The 15,205-nt window shown below is 44.8% G+C and overlaps 1 protein-coding gene across 6 annotated transcripts in view; it reads left to right on the top strand.

Annotated features, from left to right (window-relative positions):
* The window catches only part of KDM2B (lysine demethylase 2B), a 759,008-nt gene that overhangs the window by 316,556 nt on the left and 427,247 nt on the right, over window positions 1-15,205 (top strand). For all 6 annotated transcript variants that reach the window (XM_085636000.1, XM_085636002.1, XM_085636001.1 and 3 more), the window contains exon 8: window positions 14,488-14,641. In XM_085636000.1, the coding sequence (XP_085492126.1) occupies window positions 14,488-14,641 (154 nt within the window). The remainder of the gene's footprint in view (window positions 1-14,487; window positions 14,642-15,205) is intronic.

A 15,205-nucleotide genomic window follows, 5' to 3' on the forward strand; every position in this document is an offset into this window, starting at 1 on the left:
AAAATTATCACACAGGGTATTCACAAAGTGCTTAGTGACTGTAACTGCTCATTTTAGAAGAAAGAGAATACATGTGTACCCCTACCTAGACAACTGGTTGGTAAAAGTGAAATCCTTGTGTAAGTGCAGAAACAGAATAAGGGCAGTAATGACGACACTCCACAGGCTGGGATTCCCCATAAACACAGAAACATCATTGCCCAGGCCAGAACAAGGGAAGCTCTTTTTGGGAGCAAGAATGAGCACAACTCAAGCAAGAGTGTTCACATGGGAAAAGGGGGTACTGGCGATCATGCAAGAAGCTCAGTGCTACTTGAGGGGTCAGTCTCTGACAGTGAGGTCGGTGGGGAAGTTGTTTGGAATTATCGCTTCCTGCATAAAACTAATACCATATACAAGGCTACACATGAGACTGATCCAGGAATGGGTCCTGAGCCAATGGTAACAAGCAACGGGGAGTTGGGTGGATTGTCATGTAAAGAGTGCAAGAGGAAATGATGTGGTGGAATAAGACAAATTTAACAGTAGGAAGACCCTTTGTGCTACCAGGCAGTGATCTTGAAGGTGTTCAATAAGTGTAGGGCTACAGAAGTAGACCTGTTCGCAAAACACCAGAAAATACAAAATACCAGTTCTTCCCCTCCAGACACCCACATAGCCACTCCCTAGGAAATGCGCTGTCGATAGACTAGTAAGGAAAATGTGCTTATGCTTTTCCCCTGATCCCACTGTTATCACTAGTGATCAGCAAGTGCAGACAGTCACGGATTAAGTTAATACTCATTGCCCCCGAGTGGGCAAGACAAATGGTTCTCAGCTCTGATAGAGGTGGCATGCAACAACGTAGAGACTGCCAGTGTCACACAACCTGCTTTCCATGCGGGGGAGGACGTTTTACACCCGGAACCAAATACACTGAGTCTAGCAGCATGGCTTCTTAGGACATAGAGTTGGGACATCTGGGATTCTCAAAGAAAGCTATGGCAGTGCTCAGGGATGGAAGAAACCCAACAACAAGGAAATGCTACACAGCCAAATGGTGAAGCTACACAAGGTGGTGCCAAAGATCTGACCTTTTACAGGACAGGACAGCGGAGACTACAGTCATCAGATATCTCACACATCTGCTACATAACTGTCTAACCTACATCACTAAAGGTACATCTAGTGGCGATAGCGGGCTACATATGGGGATACATAGAAAGAAGCTTCTGCACAGCGCCAGTGGTAAAATGGTTTCTAGAAGGGTACAAAATGATTGCGCCACCGAGGAGTGCACTAGTGGAAGCTAACGCTGGTGCTCACCCAACTGATGAAGAAACCATTTGAGCCATTTCAGAGGGCTACCTTGAAATTCATCAGTGTTTCTAATAGCAATGACATTGCTTCCCAGGGTAAGTGAACTGCAGGCACTCACTATACAGGAGCCATAGATGCAAATACACAGGAACAGGGTTGTCATAAGGACAACCCACTCTTCCCGCCAAAGATCATATCCTATTTTCACATAAATCAAACAATCAAAATACTGAGTTTCTTTCAAAAACCAAAGACTCCGGCTGAAAGAGCACTGCATACACTGCACACCCGCAGGGCGATAATGTACTACCCGGATAGAGCAAAACTAATCAAGAAAGGGAAACAGTTCTTTGTATAATTTGCAGACAGTGACAAAGGGAAACTGGTCACCAAGAGCACCATGAAGATGGATAACTCCGATAATTCAAATGTGTCATAAAAAGCTGGCATACAGCTAGGAACTAAGGTTAGAGCGCACTCGACAAGGAAGAAGGGAGGTACATTAACCTTCCTTATAAACGTTTCGCTGAGTGACATATGTTTGGAAGCCACATGGTCGTCAGTAAACACACTCACAAGACAATATTGCATTGACAACCAGGTGAACAAGAAAGCACGAGTGGGGCAAAGAGTAGTGAAGCATTTATTTGCAAGCTCATCCTGTTCTCCAACCCAGCCACCACAGGGAAGAAAGTGCTACAAAATCGATGCACAGCACTTGAACCCAGAAAAGATTCATGCTTCAAATGAAATGCTTACTTACTGGTAGTAGTACTTTTGCAGATCGAAGACATTTCTGAATTTCTATGTGACCCACCTGCCTCCCTAGGAAATGAGGTGAGGCAAAGTTTGCAAGGGCATAAATGAGGTACAAATCAAGAGGAAGCCTACATAACATTGAATGGACAGACAATAACCAGAAAAAAGAATCTGAAGATGGCGACCATGTGCAGAGGCTTCCGAGACAGCCGTCTGATGTCAGGAGAAGGCTGGACCAAATGCCAAAAAAAGAGAGAAACAAGACTACTAAAAGAGGAGCGTTCTGGATCCAACCAGTAGCTGGCTGAATTGTGTACAACATGTGAATCAAGAAAATTCTTCACGCTGCAAAACTTCTCCTACCTATAAGTAACCATTTTGTTTTGTTAAACGCTGCATACGTCACCTTGCAGCCTGCGCGGAGCACTGAATAGAAGAGTAAGGAGTCAAAAATGTGTATAGAGGAGATACAGCCGACTGAAAGCGAGGTGTCACCCCTACATTCTGTATAACTGTATTGCTGCTCTTGCCAACGCAAGTGATCAGCTGTCTGGCTCTCTAAACAGATTAGTCTTTAGGAATTTTTTGAACTGAGATGGTAAGTCTCTGCTTTTAGGCTGGGATTCAAGTCATTTGTGCAGTAAACCCATAAATAAATGTTTTACCAAAGCGGTGCCCTCTCATTGAGATGGAGAAATGTACCCTCTTTCTTTGTTTCGTGCAGTCTGTACTTGTGCTACAAACTAGACATATTTTGGATCATATGCTGTTTTTCCTTTATAAGTATATTTTAGGAAGACTGACAGACTAAAGACGTGTACTTGTGTACTTGTTAACTTCAGCTTGTGATCATGTTAGCATGGGCATGATCCTGGGAGTCACAGCCTTCTAGCAGGTTCGGCTTAAGGTCCTGATTTAGAAGTTGGCCGATGGGTTAATCTGTCACAATGTTGACGGATATCCCATCGGCCGAAATATAAATCCCATAGGCTATAATGGTCCTTATACTTTTTATTTACACTTAGGGGCTCCGGAAAAAGTGATGAATCTCATGTTTGGTGAAAAGCATTATTTTCATCCTCAACAAATGGCTTATGTAAAGTGCTGCACATCATCTGAAATTGTCTCTCTCCTCTCCTGGTATAGTTTCTGCCCTTAGGTCCCATCCCTCCACCACATACATCCCTCCATTGCTTCCCTGGGTAGGTTTGTGCATAATAGAAGACAAGATGAAGTTGAAATCATCATACATTGTGCCATCCAATCTTCCTTTCAAAGTGCCACAGCCCCCAAAGAGCCTGTTTTTGTTTTTTAACAGTGCAAGGTCAATGCATGAGATTTGTGCCTTCATCAACCACAGATCTAGAAGAGGGAGTATCAGAAGCCTTCCCAGGGCTTCTTTGCCTTTTCCTCAAATACACAGCTGAAAAAGCAAAGGAGACTGCTTTCAGCCTATCAGTGGTCATTGCTCTATGGGTGGCTGATCACTTAAACTGTCCATTGTGCAGTGATTGATCAGAATTTGACATTTTAAATTGATTCTATAACCTACTGTACTGTTGCCTCCCCTCACCTTAATCTACAGTCAGCAGAGATTTTGCTCAAGGTAGAAAAACTTCTCAAACTAAGAGATTTAGTGCCATATGTGAAGAACTAATTTTATCTTCCTTAAAGTGGACCAGAGGTTAGGGGCTTATGTTCCATTCTGGACCTAAATATTTTCAGGCATTTTATGGCTATGAAAGAGAATTAGACTGCTAGTTTGTTTGCTTGCTTTGCATCTTGGATACCTAAATTCTAATCCCAGCTTTCACACTTGATGAGAAAAAGTGTAATTGTGAACCAATCACTTTACCTCTCAGCGCCTGTAATTCTAACTTTGTGTAAATATGTGTGTTGTAAAATTAAAATATGCAGCGTGTTGTTTAGTACTTTCACAGTTACTTATACCCTCTCACCATGACATCCTTTTTGGTAGTCTGCTTTCAACCAGACTAAATGCAACACACACACATGCACACCACTGTTCTGTGTACACCACCTCATGATGGGAATCTCGTATTTCAATATAATGTTCTCTTAGAGAGCTCCATTGGAGGAGACCTTCTTAATACCCACTGCCACAACTTCTATCCTCCTTTGAGGTTTATGATTGTTTTGCGGAATGTGTACTACCATATCTCAAAATGGATTCTGTGCAAAATGTCCCTGTGATTTTGTTCTAGGAGAAAATCGGGAGCATAGCACACATGTTCACATTATCCCTATGCTTGCATTTGACCTCTATTGGAAAGGAATACATATTTATTCATGCTCTGAGAGAAATCCACGTCCCCTCCCCACATAAATATATGTATTTTCTACACCATGTGCTATCTCCCCTTTGCAGTCTCAGTATGGCAGAGCGTGGGAACAGCATCTCTGGTCAATAGCTGCTGTTTATAGGGCATTTCTGAGTAGGAGTTCAGCTTGTCCTGTGCCTGTGAGAACCTTGTTCCACAGCAGATTATGTGTGATTACAGGGTTCACTTTAGCTTGGTGGATTCAAAGTTAGAAAAGTGAAGTCAGATCTACATCAGTGTTTTATCTGTATAGAATCTGCTGATAGGAGTCTTTGTGCCATCCCCCGACACTGAGATATTTATTTGTATATTTCTCCAAGCATGATAGGGATCCAGGATGGACCTTTTACTACTGTACAGTCTTTCTTCATAAGGCTTATTACTTTGAATCAACCACAATAGAGATAAACAGCAGTGGTTACAACATTGCATCTCTGTGGTGCTCCTCACCTAGTGAATCAACATTTTAAATTGAATGCAATTTACAACCAAGTGGCAATGAAACTATCCTCTTTGTATTGCAAAAGAAGAAGGTCCCTCAAAATCACTGAAATGATTTATGCAAACAGATAAATGTCCAGTGCAATTGAGAGGTCAAAGAGGACAAACATTGTAACATTTTAGCTGGGTGTGGTAGCTCAGTAGACTAATGTTTAAACTCCAGGGATCTATGTTTGACCTTAAGGTCCCAGTTCCTTATACTGGCAGGCTTACTCAGTGGTTACATGTCAGAATATCATTAGGAAAAATATCATCTAACAGAAATATTTGTGCCCTAAATATCATTCTCAAAAATACCATTCCATTGGGTGTAGATTTTCAATTACTAACTCCACTGGGGCGATATTTTTGTAAGAGATGTTTAGGATACAATATTTCTGTCACATGCCATTTTGGTTATGATATTTTGGTACCATGCCTCACTCAGCATTTCATTGTCTCACTGTCGATAAAATGAGTACCACCAAATTGGGTAATAATAGACTTCAGTTATTCAGACATTCAGATGCCGCCGGTGATTGTGAGCTTTAAAGTACACATTTTATGTCAGGTGTCCTTATTATATTGAATGATATTTAGAAGAAGTGTGTTTGAGCCAGAGACACTGCCGAAGCTTCAGTTTGCTAGGTTCCAACAATCCGCGGTTGTCTATGTGATTATGTGGTGTTAATTTGTCTAGTAGCTTGTGATAATAGCCAACCCTGTGATGGGAGGGAATCTGAAGGATTATTAAGGCTAGGATTATGCTTATTGAGTAGTGGCTGATGGTAGTGTTCTTTAGTTAATTTAGAATAATGTGCTTGCAAGAGAGATTAGGGGGAGCGAGACAGAAAATCGTGCAAGAAGAGTGTGGAGATAGAAAGAAATCAGAGTTGGAACAAAAAGAGAGGGGGAAGGGAGAGAGAGTGGAAAATATTCCTTCACAAGAGGTGATGTGGTACAAAGGGTGTCCCGTGACTTTAGTGGAAGAAGCCTATATGACGAGAAATTACAGCCTATGCTGAATGGATGAAAAGCCTACATGTCTAAAATTAACCTAACAGGATTAGCTTAAACTAAGGGACTACTAATAAACAGTCTGTATAGCATCTGGAATAAGCTGAAAAATCAAAGCTATTGCAATTGACTATGCCATTTTGATACAGATGATTGCCAGGTTCATGGTAGCAATATACTAACTAAATGAAGACAGTAATACAGCCAACATGCTCCTCACCTTCTATATGAGCAAGGGTCATTCCAGTGATATTGGCTGCTTATTCGTGCATGTGTGCCCACCTTTACAGTCCTTGAATAGATCGTGTTTTTAGCTTCCAAATAAATCACACACACACACAGATACTAGGCACCTGCCAAACCCTGATGAAGGGCCGCTGACCTACTTGAAATGTGTTGTGTTGGTAGGACTCTAAGAAAGACTTTGCTAAAGCAATAATTTCCTTTTTCAACTGGAGTAAAACATTACCAAGATGCATACAGTAAATATACACTTTAATACATATTTTATGTTACTTGTTCGAATGGTATTAAATGACACTTGACAGAATGGTTTCTGAGCCTTGGCAGTGATGAAGTCTTGATTTACCAGGGTGCAGCATTTCATTGTTCTCTATATGATTTATGCTCTAGAGAGCCTAACCGTGGAGACACCTATACCACTACCCTGGACCGATCACTTTTTGGTACCTTTTTCTTGGTCTACCGGCAGCTTTTCTATGTCACACTCCCACAATAAGCGCTGGGGAAGAAAATGGGCTTCACTTCCACTTGCTAAATGGAAACTAGCTCTCATTGATCAGCCAGCCCCGGAGGTGACTAACCCCGACACAGCCACTGTCAATTTTGACAATTGGATCTCCAGCACCCTCGATCTAGTCCTTCCAAAGGAATCTTTGCATCTAATAAATAGACCCAAAGTTGCTCCCTGGTACTCGCCTGCTCTCAGGTCTAGGAAACAACTCTGTCGCAAACTAGAGAGAGCCTGGAGACAAGAATATTCTCAATCTAAAAAAGTGGAGTACCGAGCTGCTATAAAGCTCTACAAAAGTGAAATTAAATCTGCCCAAGCTCAGTTTTATGAATCAAAAATTCGTTTAGCTGCCAATTCTCCTAAGGAAATTTTAAAAATTGCTAAATCCTTAATCACTCCCCCTCCCCCTGAGCGTCAGTCACTTGACGGCGCAAAAACCCGTTGCAATAACTTAGCAATTTTCTTCTCCCAGAAGATTTCAACTATCTATTCCTCTTTCTCCATAGCTGGTGGGAACTTGGAGCCTACCACCACAATGGACCCCGACACGATGACTTCTTGCCTGTTGGACAAATTCCCCCTTCTAGACTCCTCCTTATTGGATGGAATAATCCCTAAAGTCACCTCGGGTTCCCCTAACGACCCAGCACCTCCTCAGACTCTTATCAAAGTAATCAACGTCATCCGTCCTGCCATCCTGGATGTCCTCAATGCTTCCATTGCTTCGAATTCTGTCCCAGTCCAATGGAAGTGTGCGATGGTTAGGGCACTTCTGAAAAAACCCACCTTAGATCAGAACAATTTGGCCAACTTTCGCCCTATCTCCCTACTTCCTTGGATGAGCAAACTTCTTGAGAGACACATTAATAACATCTTAGTGGACTATTTAGAATCTAATAGCCTACTATGTGTCTCTCAGACGGGTTTCCGCCCTCAGCATGGAACTGAAACTGCCCTTATAGCAGTAACAGAAGAGACTAGAGCGGTGCTGGACCAGGGAGGAAAAGCAGCCATCATACTACTCGACCACAGTGCCGCGTTCGACACTGTCAACCATGCCATCCTATTACATCGTTTGAAAGGCATGGGTGTGTCGGGCGCGCCCCTGGAATGGCTGACTTCCTTCCTGGATGAGCGTTTTTTTCAGGTGTTCGAGGGTGAGACGATCTCAGCCAAGCAACCACTCAGTTGTGGGGTTCCGCAGGGTTCGTCCCTGAGCCCCACTCTTTTTAATGTTTATATGCAACCTCTAGCAAATATAGTTCAGCCCTTTGGTGTGCGTATCGTCACCTACGCAGACGACACCCAACTGGTGGTCTCTTTGGACCACTCGGAGGGGTCATCTAACACCCTGGGTCTGTGTCTAGAGGCTGTTGCTGAGTGGATGCATGCGTCTTGTCTTAAACTTAACGGGGAGAAGACGGAGATCATGTTATTAGGTAATTCCTTACCGAACACTTTGGCCTCTATTTGGCCTACATGCCTTGGCACTCCTCCCCTCCCTAAGCCCCAGATAAAGAGCCTTGGAATCTGGCTTGACAGGGCGCTTGATTTCTCGGTCCACGCCACCAAGACTGCCTCAACTTGTGCTGGGTTAATGAAAATGCTCCGCAAGGTCCTTCCTCTGCTCCCTTTCCAGGCGAGGAGAGTCATGGTTCAGGCCCTGATTCTCTCTCGCCTGGATTACGGGAACGCCTTATATTTGGGCGCCCCTGTAGCGGTGACCAAAAGGCTCCAAGTCACCCAAAACTGTGCCGCCCGGCTATTGTTTAATATTCCTCGTTGGCAATCAGCTAAGAAAGCCCTTAAGGAGCTTCATTGGCTCCCAATGACTGCCAGAGCTCAGTTTAAGGCGATGTGCATAGTGCACAAATCTTTTCATCGAACAGGCCCTGCCATCTTGTTCCCCTTTGTAGTGCCTTACGTCCCTTCCAGAGCCCTTCGTTCCGGCTCACTGCACTTAGCAACTCCAACAAAGGTTATCAAAGCCCGTTGGGGCGGTCGCTCTTTCTCACACTCTGCCGCCAAACTATGGAATTCCCTTCCTGTGAGTATTAGACAGATCAACAATAGGATGGCATTCAGGAAAGTCCTAAAAACCCATTTGTTTGCGAAAGCGTGCTAATGTACCTTGGAGCTCGTCATAGTAATTGCTGAAGCGCGACGAGGCCTCCGGGTAGTTACGCGCTATATAAATATAATTTTTCATTTCATTTCATTTCGATATCATCCGGTTAAAAGTTTTTCTAGCAGCTTGTGATAATAGACAGCCTTTCGATGGGTTGCGTGTGTGGTTGATTATTTCTAATTGAGACTTCTAACTGCAGATTCCTCACATTGTGAATTTCCCCAGGAACCAGACTGGATCCAGAAGATATTTAATAGCCACTTCCTAGCTCGCCGGTAGGTGGCATAGTGCAGCTCCATGTAGGGTCCATCCCACCTCTGCTTGCTGACTTAAGTTCTTTTCTTTCTGCACCTTTCGACATGGATCTGGAGCTCACTCTCTTGAGCCTGTCGGACTTGAAAGATTTCCCCTCAAATAACTTCCAGTGTGCAAGTGCCAGGCCCCTTCTATGGGATTTTAATCGTGTAAGGATTGCAATAAGCATATGTCGGTGACTAACCAATACGAGGTCTGTCTCTGGTGCCTGAGCTCCAAGCACGATTCAGAGTCGAAGTTGAACCACAAGACCTTTCACATCTGCGAAGCGTAGCGGTACACTGCAGAACATCGATGGAATTTAGAGAAGGCCTATTCGAGGTAGAGAGCGCATATGCTCTCCTGGGCTGAACTCGTGACTGGTCATCCTCAAAATTGAGGTCATCAGGTAAGTTGAAAAAAAAGGTAAAAAATGTAAGAAGTCCAAAACGGTTCCCCCTCATCCTGCCACTCCCAACACTCAGTCTCGGGACTCCCTGTGTTCGGCGAAGCTGTGAATTCGGTTCCCGACCCTTGGCACCAATTCCAACCCCATGCCTCTCTGTGCCAACTTTTTGGGCGACTCTGCAACAGCTTTGAGAGTTTAGAAAGGCTATGGACCAAATTTTCCGGCCCCAACTGGACCCCTCTGGCGCAACTTCAAACCCCAAGGATCCAATATGGTCTCCAGTTGGACCAGTGCCTGCAGGTATGTCTCTGACCCTGACAGTGCCACTCGCCCTGAAACCTCCCCCAGCTCGACACCGATGCTGCTTACGGCACCACAACCCACTGTCCAGCCATGAACATCGACGTCTGCACCATGCCACCGACACTGGAGGGACATCCTATTGTCCTTCTAGACTCTGAGGCGAACCCAGAGTGAACCCTTCTTTCAACGCCAGCATGAATTCAGAGAAGACACTGACTATTCTTGGAATGTTTACAATAACGAAAGCTTATTTCTGGACTTGCAGGATGTCAGTGCCCTTGATACCTCTTCTGACACTGGCCTCCACTCCCTTCTCTGAAATATAGCCACAGAAGAGTCTGCCTCCTTAGCCCCAGTGATAAGGAGGGCAGCAGAAGTCTTGGACCTCACAACACTACCCCCCACTGAGGTAAATACTAATGTGTTGACAGAAGTTCTTCATTCTCGACAAACTAAGCATGAGCCTCTATTGCCATTCAATGAGGCCCTCATAAATAAACTGTTTGGCACCAGCGCAAAAACAAGATCTTGCCCACCATTTAAAAAGAAGATCACAAGATGGCAAAGTCTTTCTTTGAAGGACCCTGCCTTCTTCCTCCCAACATCCGTCACCAGAAAGCGTGGTTTTACAGGCCTCCACCAGCCATCTGAACGTCAAAGCTTTTCCTACCACCCCGCCAGACAGAGAGTCTAAACGCATGGAAGCCAAAAGGATGTTCTCCTCAGTCAGCGTTGCCCTCAGATCCATAAATACTAGCTTCCTCTTGAAGAAATACTCCCACACATTATTGGACATGGTGGAAGATATCTTGTCCGCGTTCTCAGATGATGTAAGAACAAATGTTCAATGAGAGTTCAATTACTCAAGATGGACAAGACGCAGCAAGATACTCCATTAGATTGTGCCTGGACATGGCTGTCCGCCTGGGTAGAGAAGTTTGCGCCAGTGTGGTGCTTAGGCACCACGCTTGGATCCACTCCACCGGATTCTCCAGTGACTTTCTGCAGTCACTGATGTATGTGCCCTTTGATGGGACCCGTCTCTTAGGAGGCCAGAAGGATTTGCCTTAGAGCTATGTAAGGACAGGAAGGAATTGGCAAGCACTCTTGGGCTCTCCCGCCAGAGTGCCACTTCCCCCAACAATTTCACCCATTTCAAGGTTTCAGGGAGTATACTAATAAAGGCAACGCCAGATTGTGCCTCAGCAACAGCTAGCCGCTCAGTCCTCTCGAAGTAGAGGCAGGAGATCAGGCTGCAAGCGCTCGGGCGCCCAGAGACAACGATCTACCCAAACCCTATCCCCTCCTAGCAGCTGCCACAAAACCGTTTTAAGTTCCCCTCCGCAGTCACAATCGCCTGTTGGAGGGTCTCATCACATTTCATTGCTTCAGGTGAAGAAGCATCACGTCCGGCCAATGAGTGCTCCAGATTGTGGAACACGGTTATTCCTTACCCATCCTTTCACATCCCTTGGATATGCCTCCCACAGCAGCACCCGGGGGAACACTTGTCCATACTCCAAGGGGAAATTCAGGCTCTGTTGGCCAAGGGAGTCATAGAGAGGGTGCCGGCATCATATCACTTTCAGTTCTCCTTGTTCCCCTTTGGTATTACCAGTGCACCTCGAGTGTTCACAAAGGTAATGAGGGTGGTTGCAAACCCATGTGTGGAGGTGGGGAATACCAGTCTTCCCATACAAGGACAGTGGGTTGCTGAAGATGGACTCGCCTCAAACAGTTGTAAGTCACCTCTAGACGAAGGCTGGCTTTTTGACATCATAGTGCCAAAGTCACACCAGACTCCTTCACAATGGGCCCCCTTCATGTGGGCCATCATGGATACAGTGCTTTTCTGAGTCTTTCCTATGCCTCAGCGAGTCCAGAACATTAGGGCTAGGATTCCGATGTTTCAATCTTAGGCCAAGATGCGTGGCAGTTGCATTGTTGCTGATTTGGGGGGGGGGGATCCGGGAGACATGCAGATTAGTGGACTCTGGTCCCTGTATCAACTCGTTGGAGCTACAGGGGATTCGCTTGCAGCTGAAGGCTTTCCTTCCAGCATCAGGGGGAACAGGTACTGGTTCTCACAGACAACAAACAGAGTGGTGTGGGGTGATGGGTCCTGTGCCAAGTGGCTCTACGTCAGTGGAAGTAGCAAAACACTCAGGGCTTCTCCCTAAGCCCCAGCTCCTGGCAGGATCTTTAAACGTAAGGCAGACTAACTCAGCTGATGTTGTCTTTCAGATTACGAATGGCAATTACACTCGGGGCCTTGGAGGCACAGGGTGTCTTCAGCAAATAGGGAGAACCCTGACTCAATTGCTTGTCACTGCAGAAAACGTGCAGTGTCCACTCATTTGCACATTGCAGTTCCCAAGGCGGTTTTCCCTCAGAGGTGCCTTTCACTCCGACTGTGGCTTCGGACTCCTATACACCTTTCCAGCCCTACCTCTCCTGCACAGAGTATTGAAAAAGATCAAGAAAAACCTGTCCCAAGTCATACTAGTGGCTCCGGATTGGGCGAGGAGAGAGTGGTGTCCGAAACTTCTGTGCATGAGCATATGTCCTCGGATACTGCTGCCCCTTAGGGAGAAACTCAAGTTGCAACAGCAGGATTGGTCTTCCACTTGACTTTGCAAAACCTCCTGGCAACCAGGTGCCCTTCCACCAATACTGTACAGTAGGACACTGGGAAAGGTTTGTTATCTGGTGCTCTTCCTGCAACATTCAGCCTTTACAGGCAAACTTGCCTGACATTTTATTGTTTTATCTAGCCTACCAAGGCCTGTTGTGGTAACAAGTAAGGGCTATCTCTTGACACTTTCGGCCTTTGATTGCTTCGATCAGCAGTCTCTTTTTCAAATCATCAGTTGTGTGATTTGCTTGAAGGGACTGATCCACATCATCTCACCAATACCTTTTGTGATGCCGCAGAGGGACCTCAATTTATTTCTCACCTAGTTGTGCACTCCTTTTGAACCGATGCACAGCTATACTATACGTATTTTGACCATGAAGGCAGTTCTCCTCATCACTGTTACCTCTGCTCGACAAGTGGGTGAACTCCAGGTCTTGTCAGTCCAGCAACCTTACACATCTTTGCCACCAAACTGGCCCTCAGGAGAAAGCTGATTTCTTGCCATAGGTAGTCACACCCTTCCACATAGGGCAGTCTATTACCTTGCTGTCTTTCTATGCTCCATCTCATCAGATCAAGAAAGAGGAGTTGCTCCACTGTCTTGACCCTAAGAAAGCCCTCAGTTTATACATCGATCAGATCGGACAAAAGCAATTGGACATTCAACGTTTTGTGGGCTTCTCTGGAGCCAAAAAGGGGAAATCGGTACAATAGAGAACCATCTCCCAAATGATTGTATTATAGCATGAAAGATCTGCTATGGGCTAGCCAAGAAGCCCCCAGAATGCTTATGCACTGATTCCTCAAGAGCAAAGGCTACTACCGGATGTATGATGCTAGAATGATAGCCATAAGGCCGACAGCTCCAACAAAGAAAGCGTTGGATCGAAGCTGGTATTATCACGCCAGTTTCTAGAACAAAGTACAACAGCATGCTGGCACATAGAGCGCTATCAAACATAGAAAAACAACGAATGCCTTAAACACGCGGCCACTTACAATGCATAATTTTGTAATAAAACATTCCACTTACTTGCTCTTTGGATAATATTTGTAATGGGACAAATCACTAGCCGCTTTGCAGGTCGGGAAAAAGTTCAAAGCCCGAGCTTCCTCTAACCAGTGACTGCGGAACGCGCTTTGGGATTGCCCGGGGTGGTTCCGGCCACCAGAGCAGGGCATGTCAAGTCTGTCATGTTTGAGCAGATGTCTCGACTATGCAGGGCAGGTCTATGCCTCAGCTGCGGCCCGAGTCGGGGAAGGGGGCCAGGTGTTTCTGGCGAGAGGACGGAGCAGGATCACTCAACCTTTAGCCCTAAATCCCCCACACCCTTAGCCCTAAAACTGCCCTACACTACCTTTAGCCCTAAAACCGCCCTTCCCTTAGCCCTAAACCCCCTCACACCCTTAGCCCTAAAACTTGCCGCACTACCCTTAGCCCTCAAACCTCCCCTTCCCTTAGGCCTAAAATCACCCCACACCCCAACCCTAACCCCGCCCGCACTACCCTTAGCTCTAAAACCACCCCTTCCCCAGCTTTGTTAGTCTTATCGTGGTAAAAACAGTGAGATGACATTCATGATATTAAACGATTCAGCATAAAAATGAGAGTAGTAATGCTTCCACTGTTATGCAACGTTCGTTTTAAAGGCTATTTGTAATAAAGCCTTCATTAAAAAGCACATTTCCCATCCAGACCACTGTGCTGGCGCATTGTGTGCCAGTCTTGGACATCTGCCAGGCTACTACCTGGGCATCCCTCCACACATTCACGAACCACTGTTGCCTGAAGAGCCAGGTCCTGCTGAACGGGCATTTCGTCCAGTCCGTCCTGCAGGATTTCCAGGTCTGAGTAATTTGGAAGGTGAGGAATCTGCGGTTAGATAAAGTCTCTACTAGAAAAGGTAAGTAACTTGTTCTTCAAACACAAAAACGTGACCAGTTGGATAGAGCACAATTTAAAACAGTGTATTGAAAATAGTGTTACTGAGAACACTGTGAAACATTTTCTACAAGCTTTAATTACTGCATATTGTAATGGTTACACTTTTCCTTTCTCTGCAGGTATTTTGGTTGATTCCACCAACCTTGCAGAATTTAGAATTTTATGAAAAATGGGTGCTCTCTGGAAAACAAGCTGATATCTTCCTGGGAGATAAAGTCAGCGGATGTCAAAAGATTGAGTTGAAACAAGGCTATACTTTTTTTATTCCATCAGGTAATTTCTTTTACTCATGGTAATTGCTGTGGAAAGTGGCTGTGTCCAATGGCTTTATTTCAGTAGATGGTATCATTGCACCAACATAATTAGAAATCATGCTAGTATGGCTGAAGTTATTGCAGATCCAATGCTTTAAATGTAGCAGTCCGATTAGTAACTCAGATCATTAATCAAGTTTCCATTATCGCACTTGTACACTTCTTCTGAAGCCTCTTCTGCAATAATGTATTGTGTAGATCCTAGTGGCAATAACAATAAATATTTTCATTATCTATCTTGTATCTTGCTTTAATCATATCGGCGCCTCTGTAAATTTACACATTTATATCTGTTTCTTTGATTTTGAGACTTTGCACTTTTGGAATCAAATATAGAAAGAACTGTGCTGTAGATGGGTGCAATGAAACAACAGGCGATAGAGCAATAAAATGTATAATAATGATTGGTTCTGATAAGATCTGTATCACATAGAACATATACATTAATCATTAATGTGGTGAAGATAGTGCAAGTCAGTTGACAAATCTGATCAGTTCCATCCCACAAGTGACTTGTTAGCCG

Source organism: Triturus cristatus, chromosome 11, assembly GCF_964204655.1.
Source record: "Triturus cristatus chromosome 11, aTriCri1.1, whole genome shotgun sequence".
NCBI classification, from domain to species: Eukaryota; Metazoa; Chordata; class Amphibia; order Caudata; family Salamandridae; genus Triturus; species Triturus cristatus.